Source organism: Solanum tuberosum, unplaced genomic scaffold, assembly GCF_000226075.1.
Source record: "Solanum tuberosum cultivar DM 1-3 516 R44 unplaced genomic scaffold, SolTub_3.0 scf00158, whole genome shotgun sequence".
Lineage (NCBI taxonomy): Eukaryota > Viridiplantae > Streptophyta > Magnoliopsida > Solanales > Solanaceae > Solanum > Solanum tuberosum.
This window is the reverse complement of record NW_006239083.1, coordinates 655,260-673,359: the sequence shown is the minus strand read 5'-3', so window position 1 is coordinate 673,359 and position 18,100 is coordinate 655,260. Positions and strand designations below refer to the sequence as shown.

At 34.3% G+C, this 18,100-nt stretch overlaps 2 protein-coding genes across 6 annotated transcripts in view; both read right to left on the bottom strand.

The window, feature by feature from the left end:
- Positions 1-149: 149 nt before the first annotated feature.
- LOC102603871 (protein TIFY 8) lies at positions 150-7,641 on the bottom strand. The gene is made up of 6 exons (XM_006353592.2): positions 6,802-7,641; positions 5,979-6,166; positions 5,381-5,826; positions 5,196-5,283; positions 1,049-1,280; positions 150-686 (listed from the first exon to the last, which is right to left on the bottom strand). The coding sequence occupies exons 1-6, from the start codon at positions 7,040-7,042 to the stop codon at positions 598-600; spliced, it is 1,284 nt and encodes a 427-aa protein (XP_006353654.1). The 5' UTR covers positions 7,043-7,641; the 3' UTR covers positions 150-597.
- Positions 7,642-12,919: 5,278 nt separating this feature from the next.
- LOC102602852 (transcriptional corepressor LEUNIG) overlaps positions 12,920-18,100 on the bottom strand; it is a 12,706-nt gene continuing 7,525 nt past the window's right edge. The window contains exons 12-19 of one of the 5 annotated variants that reach the window (XM_015311422.1): positions 17,493-17,723; positions 17,270-17,411; positions 16,174-16,289; positions 15,896-16,045; positions 15,062-15,217; positions 14,834-14,950; positions 13,998-14,204; positions 12,920-13,309 (exon numbers count right to left, since the gene is read on the bottom strand). In XM_015311422.1, coding sequence (XP_015166908.1) covers positions 13,166-13,309; positions 13,998-14,204; positions 14,834-14,950; positions 15,062-15,217; positions 15,896-16,045; positions 16,174-16,289; positions 17,270-17,411; positions 17,493-17,723 — 1,263 coding nt within the window. In that variant the 3' untranslated portion in view covers positions 12,920-13,165. Of the gene's footprint in view, positions 13,310-13,997; positions 14,205-14,833; positions 14,951-15,061; positions 15,218-15,895; positions 16,046-16,173; positions 16,290-17,269; positions 17,412-17,492; positions 17,739-18,100 lie in introns of all 5 variants that reach the window. The other 4 variants (XM_006353588.2, XM_006353590.2, XM_006353591.2 and 1 more) reach the window with 4 other exon arrangements.

Sequence of the window (18,100 nt, the reverse complement as noted above, 5' to 3'; positions counted from 1 at the left end):
TCTAGCAACCATACCCCCTCTCGTTACTTGGACAGGTAAAATATGCACTTATTTCACACAGAACCTAATGGAGCATCATTACAAGACTCAGAATACTTGTACAAAGGATTATAACACATGAATTTTTCTTCTTCTTTTTTTGTTGAAAATAAAGGAAAAGAAATCTATTGAATTTCAAGGTTTTAATAAGGTCCTGTTGGAATAAGAAAGAATCCAAATATAAATAAACTACAATTCAAGATGTATGAATGAATCCTCTGTAGCCATTTCACTCCAAGAATAGGCAAAACAGAATTCAGATGAGTGAAACCATCCTTGCTATCAGCATTGGAACTGCATTTAGTGAACAGATGGAGCATACATGTCTTGAGAGTTCAAGGCCTAAGCAAGCCTATAAAAACATCAGCTGCATTTCTTTTGGAATGACTGACTAAACTTCCATTGATTCAACAACTAAACAAAGAGCAGTACAAGATTGGAAGTTTGGCTTCAATAGGTAGTTCACCTGGTTTCTAGGGGTGAAAGTAGTGAAAAATAAAGGAATAGAAGATAAGTAAGATGGATTTGTGACAATGTCAGCCCTATTTGGAGTCTGAATCACATATCTCGTTTTTCATCAGTGACGTTTTCTGCTACTTGCACTGCAGTTTTTGCTTCCTTAGTTGTGCTAACCCCTCGAAGGACACCTACAAATAACAATAACATATTTGAATAACATGAAGACTCGGAGGAAATGTGCTGTCTGAACTCAGAGAATATGAACATCAACTGGCATGATTAAATATTTTCATGCACAACGGATTAAATAGCCAAAAAGTTTTGAATTATGTAAGATTTTGGGTCCACAAATTTCACTTGTCAAACATAGGCAACCCTCGTGCAACTTGTGTCAATTCTATGAGGCAAAACGTAACATTTCTCAATTAAATGGCAACACTGTGTTGCGCACTTATATATATGCTATTCTGTTGTCTTAGAATTTCAACATTCCATAGAGCCTTGCTGCAGTCAGCATAAAAACATCTATTAACAGAGTAAAATTTATTACCTTGAGGGATGGAAATGTGATCACCAGAACCAAAACCATGGGTGAAACCTGCTTTGCCAGATGATCTGCCATGAAACTCTCTTATTAGAGCTAGGTTATTGCCCTTGGTTGTCTCATTCTCTGCTTTAGGCGAATAATTTTCTCCAGTTGATGGCCTTGCTGCAGGTTTTGGAGCATATGTTGTTGACCAAGATCCTCCATTTGATCCAGCTAAGGACATTATAACATCTGCCTGATACATAGCAGGAAACTTGATCATGTTATGCTAAAGAATTTTAGAACTTGATTGATTCTACAATCTCAAAGAGTCTAATCAAATAACAAAGAAAATGCGATTTATTGTAAATATTTAAATGGGAAATTTAGGAAAATCCCTCTCCCCTTTTGCCACTTTTCAGCAGTAGGAAATAAAAGAATTTTTTTTAAAAATATAATTGAATGTTAAGACAACAATGATGCTGCTTGCACCTCACTGCATATATTTGTAGCTTAATGCACTCCATCCCGAAGTATGTAGATTTGGCCAACTAAACGAGGATCTCTTCACGTTGAAATTATTGGCATTGCCATCATTTGCTTATACCACTAATGGCATTGACATGTTATTCTATAAATAGATGGCCCTCGTTCTTCATTTGGATCACACCAACTGAGCGAGAAATCTCAGAGAGTTATATCTGAGAGAGAGCAATTGCACAAACTGTGTATAAGAAAATAGTTTGTGGGGAAGTTAGAGAGTGACTGAGTGAGTGATATCATAGTGAGTTGGAAAACCAAAAGAGGGTTATTTCTTGAGTTTTGTAGTGATCTTTGCAATATTTTTTTTAGGCCTATATAGTGTAAATTCCTTGCAGTTGCTCCTCTTGGCCCATGATTTTTCTCTAATTCAGAAAGGTTTCCACGTTAAAATTTTGGTATCATTTGTCCCTTTCGCTGCTGATATTATCATTGCTTAATTTAGCCCGTATTGCATTTGGATTGGATTGGATTGGCTTATTACTTCTGCTAGTACGTTGTACCGGTTGGATAAATATTTTGTTCGACAAGGAAAGGATTTAGTTCATGTTTTTATTCCACTGGGTGACTTACACCTTTCCAAAATCCAACACTAAGTACCTCGGTTCCCTTGTTCAAAGGACTTCCACCAAGAACTTCCTTCAGACCTAACATTAAACGACAATTATGTGACAACAACTTTCGACTCGGAGAGCAACAATCAAATGATTTTGAAAACAAGGATTTGACCAAAAGATTTTTTGCTTTTTGTGGGACCCCCCTAGCCTTCATTTTAGGTTTCAAGAAATGAATATATAAAATGAATAAATATTTAAGGACAATACTCTTCACTTAAAGAACAAGGATACTCGGTCCCCAACAGTTCAAAAACAGATTGAAAGATAATCTGGTGTACTAGGGATATTGCAAGTACATTAATGCATTACTAAGTTAGTTTAACCATAATCAACACGAAGACTAACAGGTGAAAAAAAAGAATTTACTCATGAATTACAATAAAACTAGGATCCTTTAGGGAAGAGAAATCAGAGAATTTGTACAGATGATCTGGAATAAGTTAAGAAAACATTTAAGTTTTAAGATAAATCTTTTCCTCGAGAAGTCCAGATAAACTTTATTGTGGAGATACGGCTCTTGGGCCTAACTCAATTTCAAAACCTATCGCACGACGGGAGGATTGCCCAAGACCATATAAGGAAACCACAACTCATTCCCTCAACCGGTGTGGGACTTAACCCCCACCCATAACTCAACTGGAGTGTGGATTACGGGAGTCGAACATTGAGAAACACAAAAGCATGGATTGATGGGTCTGGCTTTGATACCCTGTGAAGATATGCCCTTGGACCTAACTCAACCCATAAGCTAGCTAACTAGGGATTGTCCAAGACTATATAAGGAGTCAACCAATGCGGGACTAAACATTTATAACACCGAGGTGAACAAAAAGCTCATATAAATGTCAGAACTTACTAATGCTAACACAAACATAAGGTCAAAATTCAAAACAATATAACATGATTCACGGTCTATAATAATCTGGGTAGCTCAGCATTTCTTCACATATAAACTCATAGCTATTGCTAGAGGACTTTCCTGATGTATCCCATGTCATTTCTCAACGTCAACTGAGAAATTATATTTCATACTAGAGGCTCTTGTATGCAGTTAATTTGTTATTTTTAAGACTGGTGATGGAAAGATCCTCCACCTTCTACCAAGAGATTGGAGTTCGAACAATAGAGTGAGAAAAAGAGCCATTCTTAACTGTTAGTCAGGGGGTTTTGGGCAGGGTTTTACTTATCAAAAGAATATGATATGTTTTATGCTACTTTCCTCTCTGTAAAATATGATATCCACATGTCAAAGCTGACAAAACCTAACCAAGCAAAGATGTGGTCTGGCCACAAGATCACCTAATTGGCATCCTTCCTAAACTAACGAATATCTCAAGTTATATGAAAAGGGGCATTATTTGTTCTAATCATAAGAGCATGAAAAAAAAATTAATCTGCAATATTTGTCCCTCTATCGACCTTCCTGGAGTCTGTGTATACTTCTCCAAACAACATAATACTAAAGGGAACCATTGCATCAAAAGACAATGAATCATTTCAAACATCAATCACTCTATGCTGTTGCATTGATATTTAGTTGTTTTCATGAACTATATTATGAGAACAGCTGGCCCAGATATCTTGGCTTAATGGTGAAGGAATAGTTTATAGAAATCCACATATTTTATGAGAATAAGACATCGTAGAATTAGTCAGTTGCAGAAACATCGCAATGATATATTATGAGCACAGCTGGCCCAGATATCTTGGCTTAATGGTGAAGGAATAGTTTATAGAAATCCACATATTTTATGAGAATAAGACATCGTAGAATTAGTCAGTTGCAGAAACATCGCAATGATATATTATGAGCACAGCTGGCCCAGATATCTTGGCTTAATGGTGAAGGAATAGTTTATAGAAATCCACATATTTTATGAGAATAAGACATCGTAGAATTAGTCAGTTGCAGAAACATCGCAATGATATATTATGAGCACAGCTGGCCCAGATATCTTGGCTTAATGGTGAAGGAATAGTTTATAGAAATCCACATATTTTATGAGAATAAGACATCGTAGAATTAGTCAGTTGCAGAAACATCGCAATGATATATTATGAGCACAGCTGGCCCAGATATCTTGGCTTAATGGTGAAGGAATAGTTTATAGAAATCCACATATTTTATGAGAATAAGACATCGTAGAATTAGTCAGTTGCAGAAACATCGCAATGATATATTATGAGCACAGCTGGCCCAGATATCTTGGCTTAATGGTGAAGGAATAGTTTATAGAAATCCACATATTTTATGAGAATAAGACATCGTAGAATTAGTCAGTTGCAGAAACATCGCAATGATATATTATGAGCACAGCTGGCCCAGATATCTTGGCTTAATGGTGAAGGAATAGTTTATAGAAATCCACATATTTTATGAGAAGAAGGCATCGTAGAATTAGTCAGTTGCAGGAACATCGGAATGATAGTATTTTTTGTGTCATGTGTCTCATCTGAAACGAGTATCTAGAACAGTTATTCCCGACTACATATAACTTCATCACATGCTTTACTTGATAGTTTATACAATGCCGCATGTTATTTTCGTCTACGGTTGTGCCTAGCATTCAGATTTGATATATACCAGTACTATTTCCATCACTATCTTCTTTACAGCAAACTAAAACTTCTTCAGTAAGATAATTCCCTCTTCTATTAGAAAATTGATTAACCAAAATTCTCCAAATCAAAACTAAACAAATAAAAAATTATATCGCCAAGGATACCATCAGTTATTACCATAGTCAAGTAAGTATGAGGGATTATAATGTCACACGTTAAACATGTTATTTACTATTGAAGCATGTTACTTTTATTTCGCACAATATACCTGGTATAGTAGACTGACAAATTTAGACAAGTGAGCAATTAGACAATAAATTATTAGTCGGCTTACACACTAAATTATTCACCAATCTGCTCAAAAAGAAAGAAAAAGAAAATACAACACAAAGACATACAGAAACAGTAGAAACACAGAAGAGAAGTGTGATTTGGTAAAGCAGAAGACAAACCTTGTTGGGATGGACATTATCGAAAACATGGGCTTGACCCCCGTAAAATATAGTCATTTGAGAGCCAGCAGGTGACGATCCTTGCCGACTATCATGCAACAACATCAAGAAGTCTCAATGATATAATTAGAGAAGGTCAGACAGACATCAAAAGAGGCAGTTTGTGCAGTATCTACTAAAATTACCACGGGTTAGAAGATTCTAGGTCAGAGAAGTGAAGTGTAGACTTCTGCTTAGCACCACTTAATGGCACACCAGAAAGGCTTCTATCAGAGATTCCACCACTTGCATTAATGGAACTCAATATTCCGGATCCTTTGATTCCTGTCCTTGATCCTTCATCAGCAGCTTGAGATATATTAGAAGGTCCTGCATTAGCATCTGCAAACCTGTTGGATGACGATTGATATCCAAAAGGTAAAACATGACTAGCACGTGGAGGATACTGCAAGGTGGGACCAACATTGACGGGAATAACTCGATCCCACTTGGAAGCATTGACATCAGTTCTACCAGTGGCGGATGGTTGTGATATTAAAGAGGCATGAAGTGGCCTCATTGGATGCATAACAAAGGACATTTCTTGGTCCTGTGGTCGTCCACGCCGCTCACCCCCTGCATTTCGTAGTAGCTGAACTTGAAGAAAACTACCAGTATCAGAGTAAATAGCAGGCACTATAGGAAGATATACAACCAACAGAAGAACAACTAGGAACAGTTTTTCCTTTTTTTCTGCTTTCCTGAACTTTGGTTAATATATGAGGTAAAAGAGGAAATACAGACCTTCTGCATATGTGAGCTCTCCAATGCGTCTGATCGCAGCATTGCAAATTTATCTCTCGTTGACCCCATCAAAGAGTCAGAATTGCTTCTTTTTGTTCCCAACAATCGATTACTTGTCTCAGGCCCTGAAAGTTCACCCCTTAGGCCATAGAACGGCACTCCTTCAAAATGATTTCCTACAACTCTTTCTACAATGATAAGGAAATTATCAAATACTGTTCAAATTTGCATACAGAATAACCATAAGAAAAGCAACGTGCGACATCAAAAGTAGAACTATTCAATCACTTGTTACTTCAAAAAAATTTCTTTTAAGCTAACTTCTTTTCTGGTAACAACAAACATGCATGGAACTCCCATATATGAATGCTAGAAAATTTCACCCTTTATCAAAGGCAAATGACAACAACACTAAAAGAAGTTCAAAAGTTGAGTAAAGTTTTCATAAACTAATACTAAAATAGAACATGATTCACATGTATTGGAAAAAAAACAATATATGCCTATTGATTTTAAAGGAAAGCTTCCCCAAAAGCTACCAAATCAGTCAATTATCTCAAGCAAACTTCCTCCACAACAAGCATTCTCTTTGCTTTACCACTTACAAGATAAGCTTAATTAGGTACAAAAACACATCACAAGAAACATCAAGCTTATATACTCATAAATAATAGTAAAGCAGCAGCAGATAAAACAAAATATATGCTCATGAAAGTACTAACTGAATAAAAAAAATTATAGCTAACAACCTCCATCTCCCCTCAAATTGCAAAAGAACATGAAACTGGAAAAAAGGTGAGAATAAGGGTTGGTTTTAACTTACCAGAACCCAGATCAGAAGTGGTGGAAATGGGGCCACGGCCACCCCCAGAAGAAGCACCAAGTGAGACAGAAGCAGACGGAGATGCCTCTGACGGCAACACCACTCTGCCAGACATCCCCGGAGATGAATCTTGAGGATACCCTTTACCCAAAAAATCATGAAAAGTAGTGGCTGCTGGTTTCACTTCATCTGCTGCAGTTGCAGTACCACTAACACTTTTGTTACTTTGGATGTGAGCCATACATGAACACACAGTACCATCACCAACAAACCCATTTCATCCCTATACAATTATCTCCTTCAAACTCCATAACTAACTACCCCTCAAGTCTAGTTAGGTGGATGGGGGTGAGAAAGAACCAAAAAAGCAATAATCTTTGCACAAGAAAGAGGGGGAAAAGGTCACAACTCACAGCTATTGTACTTCAGTGTGAGCTTATCTGCATCAACTTTTGCAGACAAGTTTACCCACATGATTTAAATTCAAAATATGCATAACTAGCCTTGATATTATACAAGAAAAGGGTAAAAAGAAGATAAAGGTAGTACCTTTAAGAAAAAAATTTGGTTCAAAACCATACAAGTATTGAGGTGAAGAGAAGAAGAGAGAGAAAGGGGCATTAAAATGCAAAAGTGACTGGCTTTTTCTTACACATACATAAATGGGTTCTGTGTTCTTGGTTCTATTGCCCACTCACATCTACTACTATACTACTATGGCCTTCAAAAAAATATACAGAGACATAAGCATTGGGAAGGGAGAAAGCAGGAGAATAATAGTGGGGTTCTTTCTTTTTTCTGCAATTTTTATTTATGGGAAGAGATGAAAATATTTTTAATTGCAATATTTGTCCTATGCTTATTTTAATTACACTTCCACTCAATCATCAGTGTCGATTCTTTCTTCTTTAACGAGAGGTCTCAGATGAGTTAAACAAAAAAATATAAAATAGAAAACACTTTTTCAAATGAAACTGAAATTCAAAAAAAAAAATATGAACTTAAATACAGCTATTGAATATTGGATGAAAAAACAAAATAAAAAAATCAATCCAACATAATCCATAACTCCAAATTGGCTTAATTGAAGGAGAAAAGGGGGAAAAAGGTCCACGCTGGCTGCTACTTCTGCAGAAAAGCCACCCCGTGAAATTTCATGCGTTTGATATAATAATATAAGATATAAGGGAAAATAAATTTTGGAATAAAATGAATATTAATTAATTTTAGAAATATTTATCTCATTATTTTATAATATAACAAAGGAATAGATATCTCCCATACCAAACAACCCCTTATATATTCTAATTTCCTTCCTAATTGTCAGGGAAATCATAATAGTTAGTAATAAACTAAAATAAAAATCTATGTTATTTAATTATATGATTCATTACTAAATAAATGTATGTAAAACATTTTCAAGCGTCGACAATAGATTTTTACTAGAACGATAGTGTTGGAATCAAATAAATAATCACTAAATTATTATTGAATGATTCATTCTTTGCTTCATTTTAGATTAAACACAAATTAAGTTACAATAATTCAGTTGCCTTATATTAAAACTCCATTCAATCTAGTATTGGTTTGATCATATGTGATACAAATATTTAGCTTATTACAAATTAAAATTACCTGAAAAGATACTAAAAAAAACAAAGTAAACCTTGAGTTCATCATTATTAGAACATTACAATAAAAATAACTTTTCGCAACAATAAATAGACATATTAATAAAGAGTGCTAAAAATTTTACCGGCATTAGTTAAGTGTCATTAGATCCAATAACGCTAAAGGCTTTAGGGACATATACAAAGAGTGTTAATTGCTGCTAAAAATATATATTTAACGGCAATTGAGTTATTGCCTTTAATTAATTACCGCTAAAGATTATTTTTGAAATAGTGAAAGCAAGTCAACATGTACATAAAAATCAACATCATCGATTATGATAAAATAGTTGAAATTTCTCCATTCCTAGTCAGAATATTTGCATTTGAGCCTATGAAAAATGAAAATGAAAATATCTTGTTTGAATTGTCACTATCAAAAAATAAACCTCACATTGATTATAGTTATAATCTATACAACTAAATATTTATGTAATAACTATCATCCTTTATAACGATAATAATTCATTATAATGTTCAAACTCTTTTGGAATTATTTTTCATTCGTTGAATTTTGTTATTGTAAATATATCACCTAAGATATCGAGCGTGAAAAATAAATAAATTAAAACGAAGAAATAATATCTTTAAGTTGTGAAAAAGGTAGACACGTGAGTGGTGGGATTCTTTTGAGTGGGGGAAGAATTTTGATTCTTTCATTGGTAGTATTATTTATTTTTTTGTACATGTATTGACTCTGTCCACTCTTTTCCTATTTGCTGCTTTTCTCCCTCATCACTCATATGTCCTTTTCCCACTTTTAATATTTTATTTCACCACCTAAACGTAAGTTCGATATTTATATAATTATCATTTTTTATAACGATAGTAATTTACTATACCACAATCTTTAACGATATGTCCCTTTCAAATTTTATCTACTTTTAATTTACTTTTCAGAAGAGAAAGCATGTAATTAGAGGTCATTAACTTTAGATCATGTTAAAACGTTCAAGTTTAATTGTTGTTATAAGCTTTTCGTTTGATTTTAGTTAATTTTAGCATTAAAATATTGAAATAATAAAGTTGTTTTTTAGTGTTAATAGTTTTGATGGTCCGATGAATGAATTTATGAGAATTGGTTTTATTGTCCTAATCATGATAGAATATTTCTAAGTTATTAATGAATATGATATTCTTCTATTTATTGAAAATGTATTTTGATTTGTTTAGGCAAGATGTAAGATATCGATCTTATTTGGTAACAAAAAAGGTTTGATGAGCATAATTTTACTTTAACGGTTTATTTTCAACTATAACACATATATTCAAATACATAATTATTTATTAATAAATTAAGCTATAATACTTACTAGTACCTTTTAACATTCCTTGAATAAATGAAGAGGCTTGACTTTAGCTAGAGGGACAATTTAGTACCTAAAGTAATACTTAAACTCAGCTAAGTCATATAGGCTCAAAATCAATGAAAAAATTTAAGCAATACAAAAAACGAAAATCGCTCTTTCACAATCAAGGGATAAAAGCTATGAGTATGAATAAAGCAATATAAATAGTAAGAGTTTAAATAATCAATTTAATTTATTTGAAATTAAGATATTATTATTATATCTATATCTTGTAAGAAGTTTCAATTTGCCACTCATATAAGTAACTTTTAGTGTGTATTTTTTTTTTTTGAAACGAGTAACATTTTTTAGTTACATAGATAGTTTAGTAACTATCGTGATACTTGGACAAAATACTATAGAAGATATTTTTTAGTTAACTTTGTGAAAGAATTAAATGAACAAAGTAAAGCACTAGTACTAGTGGATGAAACCTGAACAAAATACTTGGTTAAAAAGTATATCCAAGATTATTATATTATATTACTATAATTTATAACAAAGAAGAAGATGAAAATGAAATCATTATATATGATGACTAACTACTCCATTAACAGTAATTATAATTGAAATCTTGACAAATACCAATACCACACCCCAGTGGCTCATGTCATTTATCAATTAAGTACATTATATTATATAATCTCTCTAATGGGATTTTGCATTATCAACATATAACAAAGTCCTTTTTTTCAAAAGCATGCGTAAAAAGTTATACAATTAAATATAGATGTGTATATACGCATTTTTTTTTTATTTGTTTGTTTCTATTCGATGTTCGATATTCGTATTGGAGGTTGATTATTTTGAATTCGTGCCGCATAGGCCCATTCAGAGAAAAATACTTCCTACCAAAAAAAAATTCGTACTCATAGCTCAAACATGAGACCTCTGATTAAGAGAGGAGCAACTTCATCCACTGTCCTACATCCTTTTACGAACATTTTATTGATAAACATCAATAATGGAAATATGATCTTAAGCGATAGAATTTGTCCGTGCTAATTCATTTTATGTTTTTTCTAGTGATGTATTTAGACACTAATTAAAAAGGTCGAAAATATAATATAGTTGACGTCTTGACGTATACAAATAATAGAGTAACCAAGATCTTCAAATTATTGAAAGTAATGACAAACTTTGATGCGACAATTAATTAATATAAATCATTCTTAGCATTAAAGTCGTTTTATGATTTGTTTATTCAATTGCCAGATACTTCAGAATCTTATTTGAATAAGATTTCACATTATTTTAAAAAATAAAATAATCTGTGAATAAAAGAAAAAGAAAAAAAAACATATATGAATAATGTCATAAATAATAATGAGAGTCATACGTTTAGAAGATTACAGATTTAAATTAGATATACTTATAAGATAAGATTGCGTATAAAAGACAAATTAGTTCTCATGAATTATACAAATTCGATTAACTTAAAAGCTTGTTTGATTTAACCAAACCATATGGCATGTTGTATTTAATTAGAATAATGATTAGAGAAATTAAGCTAAGGATGATTAATATGATTGTGACATTGATGATCCAAAATTCCTAGTGGGGCCTACATCAGCCACACAAACAAGCAAAAGTTGGATGACATTTTCCATATGAAATAATTATTTTAAAAAAGAAAATTATAATCTATGATTGCGATATTATAATATTATTTTTGTCATTGACTGCTGAAAGAAATTAAAACTGGTTTTCCTTACCATACACAATTATCCATATTTAATTACCAAGAAAATCCAATGTCTAATTCTCTATATATATCTTAATTAACTATATAGATGTCATTAATAAGGAGAAAAAACAAGAGCATTTTAACACATATTACTCGAACATATTATGCTAATTCAGAAGAAAACAATTCAGAACGAAGGGTGTTTGGTACGAAGAATATATTTTGTCTAGGAAAACAAGTTCTTTAAAAATGACGAAAATAACTTTCTTAACAAAAATAGGAAAAACAAGTTTCATAAATAACATACCAAATTCAATATTTCCTCCCACCCACCCAACGCCCCAAACCCTAGACTATCCACCCCCGATTCCCCATCCCATCCCACCTTAATGTTTTGCTAAATTATATATAAATATTCTTGAGATAATAACATTTGAAAATAAATAAGAAACTTGTTTATTTTTAAAGAAAACATTCTCCTTTGTAACAAACATACCCAAAAAGAAAAAGAAAGCAATCAAAAACGAAAGCTAGGTGGCCATAGATTTTAGATGAGATTTTGAAAATTTGATCTTCAAATATTTTCAAGTGTTTTGGATTTTTGGGACTCCCACTCATGAAACTTCAATTTCTTTTTCCCTCAAATAAAATGCATGTTCAAATACAACTTCAATAACTCAAATTTTCAAATTTTAACTTCAAAATCTATGGCCGAACAGGAGCAAACATTTAATTCAAGCAGATACTATAAACAAGATGAATTTCAATTGAGAGAGGAGAAGAAAATTAGTATCCTTCATTTTATAAGATACAAATAAAGAATAAGAAATTGGGAATATCCCAAATTTGTCTATTAAAAGACAAAAACCAAGAGACCCATTTGGCCTAAACAACAATATGGAATCAAAAGTGTACATGTTAAGTTTTGGATAGTATAAGAGCTAACCAAAACTTTATGTGAGGGAAAAAAAGAAAAGGAATGGCTAGTGAACTTTATTTCTTTGATTTGAATTTAATAAAGTGACGAAACTTATCAAGCCTCTATTAATAAAATCGAGAAGACTATCATGCTTGTTTATGAAAAAATAGTGTACTATCATATAATATAATTAGTAAATTTTAAACACAAAACGTGGGAAAACCAAGTTGCATTCAGTTTGAATTATATGAATATAAACAAACATCTTGTAAAGCATACGACTTTTTTCATGTATATATACATACGAATCTTATATATGTATATATTTTGGATCGGATTGATTTACACTTTTACAAAGCCAAAAACCGAAAAACCAAATGCAAACCCCATAAATTGATTAACTCATTGAATACCCTTGTGTTGCATCAGTGGCATTACACTTTGATCATTCCAACTGACATAGCCATTTGTGGAGAGGGAAAAAAACATAGCATCAACTCAACAGCAAATTTTCTTCTTTTAGGTTTTAATAAGGTAAAGTTAAGTACCAGTAGTCAAGATGAGCAGAGGATGGGGTTAGTACATGGATCTTTCAGGCATAAATGGGGGAAAAAAAAATAACAGAACACAAAGCCTAATGCTAGATAAGACAGACACAAGTATCTCTTCAGACACCAATAAAATATTTTACAGTGGACATAAAACATGGGTTCCAAAAGGAAACCATGGATGGAACATATTACTTCCAGAGCTTAACAAACTTGTCATGACTAGCTGAAGCAACCAAACCCGCGACTCCCGATACAGCCAAGGAAGCAATTAATCCTTCATGGCCTGTGAGAGTCATTGTCTTGTTCTCATTCATGTTCCATAGCTCCAAAGACTGCAAAATGCAATTCACATGCATTAGAATTTGTGAATCTATACATCTAGTGGACTGAGAAATAGCCTCAGTTGAACCATGGGGTAGCAGGATTCAAATACCAACATAAACGAGAGTTGAGAGTAATTTCTTCTCATCTATCCGGAGACACAGTTATCTGGTACCTATACTAGTGGATGGTACAGGTATCAGGTGGAGTAGTCGAGGTGCGCACAAGGCCCGGATGTCATCGTTATAAAAGCAAATCGCCTCACTCATTATCCTTGGGGAAAGGGCGCAGGAAGGGGGAGGGGAGGACGCAATATATGACACAGCATCTGGGAACTTGGGACTGTGGAGTCAACTGAGTATTAGAAAGTTTATGTTAAGACTACGAACAAACTGATTTGAAGAGATGCCGACCCAAAAATAAAGGTAATTGAAGGCATAAGATTAAAAAGTTAACAGAGAAATGAAAAAAGAAGGAAGATGTTGACATAGTGAAGGTGAAAAAGGGAATTTGTTGTTTTAAGAGAGACTTAAATCATGCAACATTTCATGGTTAATTTTTTAATATGCAATGTTCCACCGAGATTAGTCTATAGCATTTTTTTTCTTTTTAACAGGAGAAAGATGTACATCACAAAAATAAGCTGCCAAGTGCATATAATCCGCTGGATGAGTCCAAAAAACAATGCACACGACTTGCCTGGTAACAGCCGATAACTAGCAACGACGAATATGCAGGGTGGAAAACACACGAGTGGAATTTGTTGCCATTTGAACTAAGCTCATGTAGACAGTCACCTTCACTACCCGATCTCAATGTCCAAACCCTGACAGAGTCTTCACTAACAGATGCGAGGAGCTCGCCTGAGGGATCCCAGCAGACAGAATGGATTGGTTTCGTGTGGCCCTTCAGAAACAATAGCAATATGTTAGGCACACCACTGGAAACACAACCAGAGCTAGAAAGAAACATATGACGGTAACAACTATCAGTGCATGTAAACAGCCTTGGAAGAAAATCAATAAGAAAAGTATATTTATACAAAATTCTCTCTCCTTCTACTGTGTCTACCTCCTCCATCTCAGCTCTTACTATGTCAGGCCATACTTTATTAGGTTAAGTAGCAGGTACCTATTCTCATTAACTGTGCGAAAATCCAAAATTCTGCAACGGAATAAAAGCTAGATATAAAGCAATGGTAACTAGTGAAACAGAAGTCTCACTGCAATTAAAGGAACCTTACAACTGACAATGAAGCCATCTGCACGAATGCATTTCTCAGCCTACATGGAAATTTATTAGATGTAATCCTATCTTCGTTAAGAGTAATATTGGGAATATGTTACTATTGATATTGTGAAGGTGGGACAAGGAATTAATAAATGATTAAATATCTCATGTTTCTTCTAAATATCTTAGTTATTTTCCTAGTTGCAGAGATGGATTAGCATATTTCAACTTCCAAAAGAGGTTGGTGAAAATATAACAAAGTTAATAACTCAAGTAGTACCGGTGTGTCATTAAGGAACACCAACCTTTAACGAATGCCGACAAGCTTGTGTCTCCACGTCAAGTATTGATACAACGTTCTCGGCAGCAGCAGCGAGATATCTACCAATGCGAGGCTGGAATCTCACCTGAGCCGTCCCACCCTACTCGAGACGTGAAATAACATTCAGAAGAGATGGAGGATCATATAATTGTGCATCAGTGTCCCCAATCCCCCGTGCTAATGCACATTAATAGTAGAAGAAGAATTTTACCTTGAACACCCTTGTGCAGCTACCATTGTTAATACTCCAGTATCTTATTTCACCATCACCATCACAAGAACAGATGAGATCTTCTTTATTAGGATGGAAGTCGAGTGACATTACACCAGCAGAATGCCCAGTGAAAGTCCGAAGTGAGTAGCCCGGCTACAAATAATTACAGGGTACATTAGGAAAACTTCAAGAAGAACAATCAAGATGGTCTTTCTGCTACTTCTCTTATTTGGTCATTTATGTAACTGCACCATGATCCTCCTAGAGATGTTCATCAATGCAATTTTACCACAACCTCTTCCGTAATCATTTAAATGAATTAGAATTGACAAAATGACAGTCACCGAGGTTCTCCACCCATTCTAAACAAGCCAAATCTGATTTGTGTCAACATCCGGCATGAATACGGCCCATCTCAAAGTAATAAAAATATCTAACATCCGCTCTTGATCCATAATATAAGTAAATCTAGTGGATTCCGTTAAATTCAATTACATATTACTCTTTCTTTTTTAACAAATATAAACTTTCGCCAGAACTCAGACAGCAAATCAGATGAAAAAATATTGACAAACAAAAGCTCATAGGACAAGCTAAATATTCTAGAAAGCCGAAGATATTTTTAATGTTCTGTTTTATTTACCAATACCTTTGATATGTTATATAGGAGAGATCTCAAACTGTCTCAGACTAGAAGCACAAATGACAGAGATCCCAAAACAGATATTTAGCACACTCAACGAAACAACTTGGATGGAAAATCTCAATCCAAAGCATAAAAATGCTAATAAGGAGAAAATTTTTATAAAACACTAGATTGCGTTGGCTTACATTGTCAGCATCCCAAACCCTGACAGTTTTGTCAAAAGAAGATGTTGCAAGTCTTGCCATGCTTGGACTGAAACGAACATCAGTAATGAGTGATGAGTGCTCCTCAAGTGTTGTTTTTTGTTTTAAGGTATCAGTATACCATAAAACAGCCTGAAAGAGAAGACAGACAAAAAGCAGTACAAGTTATTCTTTAAGAACCATGAATATGGCATCAAGTATAATAAATCAATAACAATAAGACATTGTCATGGCAAGATTTTGGATACTTCTAGACTAACCTTTTTGTCATGGCCACCACTAGCTAGCAATTTTCCATCAGAGGAGAAATGACAACAAACAACTTTACTGCTACTAGCCCGAACAGCATTCACTTCATTAAATGAGAAGCCTGCAACTAAAGGTTATTCCTGTCAAAATATGCCCCAATGCATAATTCTAGATAAACTAGGCAGTCAACAAATTTCCAAGGTAACAAATTATACATATAGACTTCAGTGTACAGCATTCATGTTTTTGCTAATAAGATACATCATAAATTGACTTAAAAATACGAATGTTCACAACCAACACCAGATCTGCAAAACAACAATTTCATAAACCGTTATGAACTGTTAAGTCCCAGATCAGTTGAGAGAATGGGGTTGTGGTCTCAAATCTAGGGAAATCCTCCCATCGGGTGCTTGATCAGGCACAAGATCCATTTCTTTAACATGGTATCAGAGAAAGCTACCCTGTTGTTGTGTTTCACAATGTGGGTCCCCCTGTTATGTTATCCACGCTCCAGTTGGTCAGTCCTGGGCGTGCAGGGAGTGTTAAGTCCCATATTGGTTGAGGGAAAGGATTATGGTCTCTTTATATGGTCTAGCGTAATCCTCTCCTACTTTTGGAGTTGAGTTGGGCTCAACATCCCTTCTATTTTTTTAACATGAACAATAGACACGCACCATAAAAATACATAGATATTAGAAAGTAAATGCACCACAAAATGGAACATTCTTTTGTTGGTGATCTCCGTAAAATCTTTTTTTATTGTTGTTCTCTGTAAAACCACCACTCTCTATCGTTTATGTAATATTCTTTTTATATGGGGGCAGAGATTAGGCTGAACTAGAGGCATCCTACAGAAATCAAAGTATCAAAAACTAAGTTAAGGTTTGAGGTAGATATTGAAAGGCTTACAGAGATGAAAGGATTACGGCAGTTACTCACTAGTTATCATAGATTCCTTGTATCAAATATCAATTAGTACCATAACAATTAAAAGTTAAAACACAAAAGGAGGAGGTGTCAAATACAACTCCTGCTCAGTACAAGACCACACTAAATTCAGGTCAAAATATTAAAGCCAGGGAACCCCAAGTAGGCCGCACTAACCTTTACTAACATCCATACCACGACCAACTGCATCTCGAGGGTCCACCTCGTCTTGAGATAAAAACGATTCAACATTATCTTCAAGAGAACCATCAACCTCAAAACGATCCATATCAGCCTGCACAAGATCTTTGTCATCCCACTGCCAAAATTACATTCAATGAGGACTGGGACAACCCATTATGATTTCATCCACTGGCACAAGATAAAGCACTTCTATTACCAATTGATTTGATGGCGACGTAAGAGTGCCATTATTATCTGCTCCAAACATCATCAATGGCTTCGAAGAACTTCCACTATGTTGTAAGACAGGCATTGAAATCACATCTCCAGGTGTGTGAGTAGATGGCGTTGAAGGAGCAGAACTTGGGGAAGGTCCAGCAGTGTTTGCAGTTCCTGAGCTATTGGCAGGCCCCGAAGATGAAACAGGGTGTTTTCTTTTCCTCCCAGTCTGGTTTTTTGAAGCCTTGAAAGACAAGAAATACCTTATTAGGAATCTTAATAACTTCAAGCCTGTGAAGCAGAAGCTGAGCATAACAGTCTCCAATATTAATTTCCATGGATCCCTTCTAAGTCATAAAAGATCAAGAGCTTCTATCAATAAGCACAATACATAGTATTGCCAATTCATATTCTATGGTGTTTTGGGATGAGACAAACTAGGCGAAATAGCATGCAAGGATCATCTTGCAAAAAATTCACACACACACACACGGTCAGCACAACTAGGACGAATTAATATTAACATGACAAATCATCTGGTCTCATAGAACTTTGTTTATGCATTAGATAAGTGCCCACTTAGGGGGGAGAAGGAGGGGGGGGGGT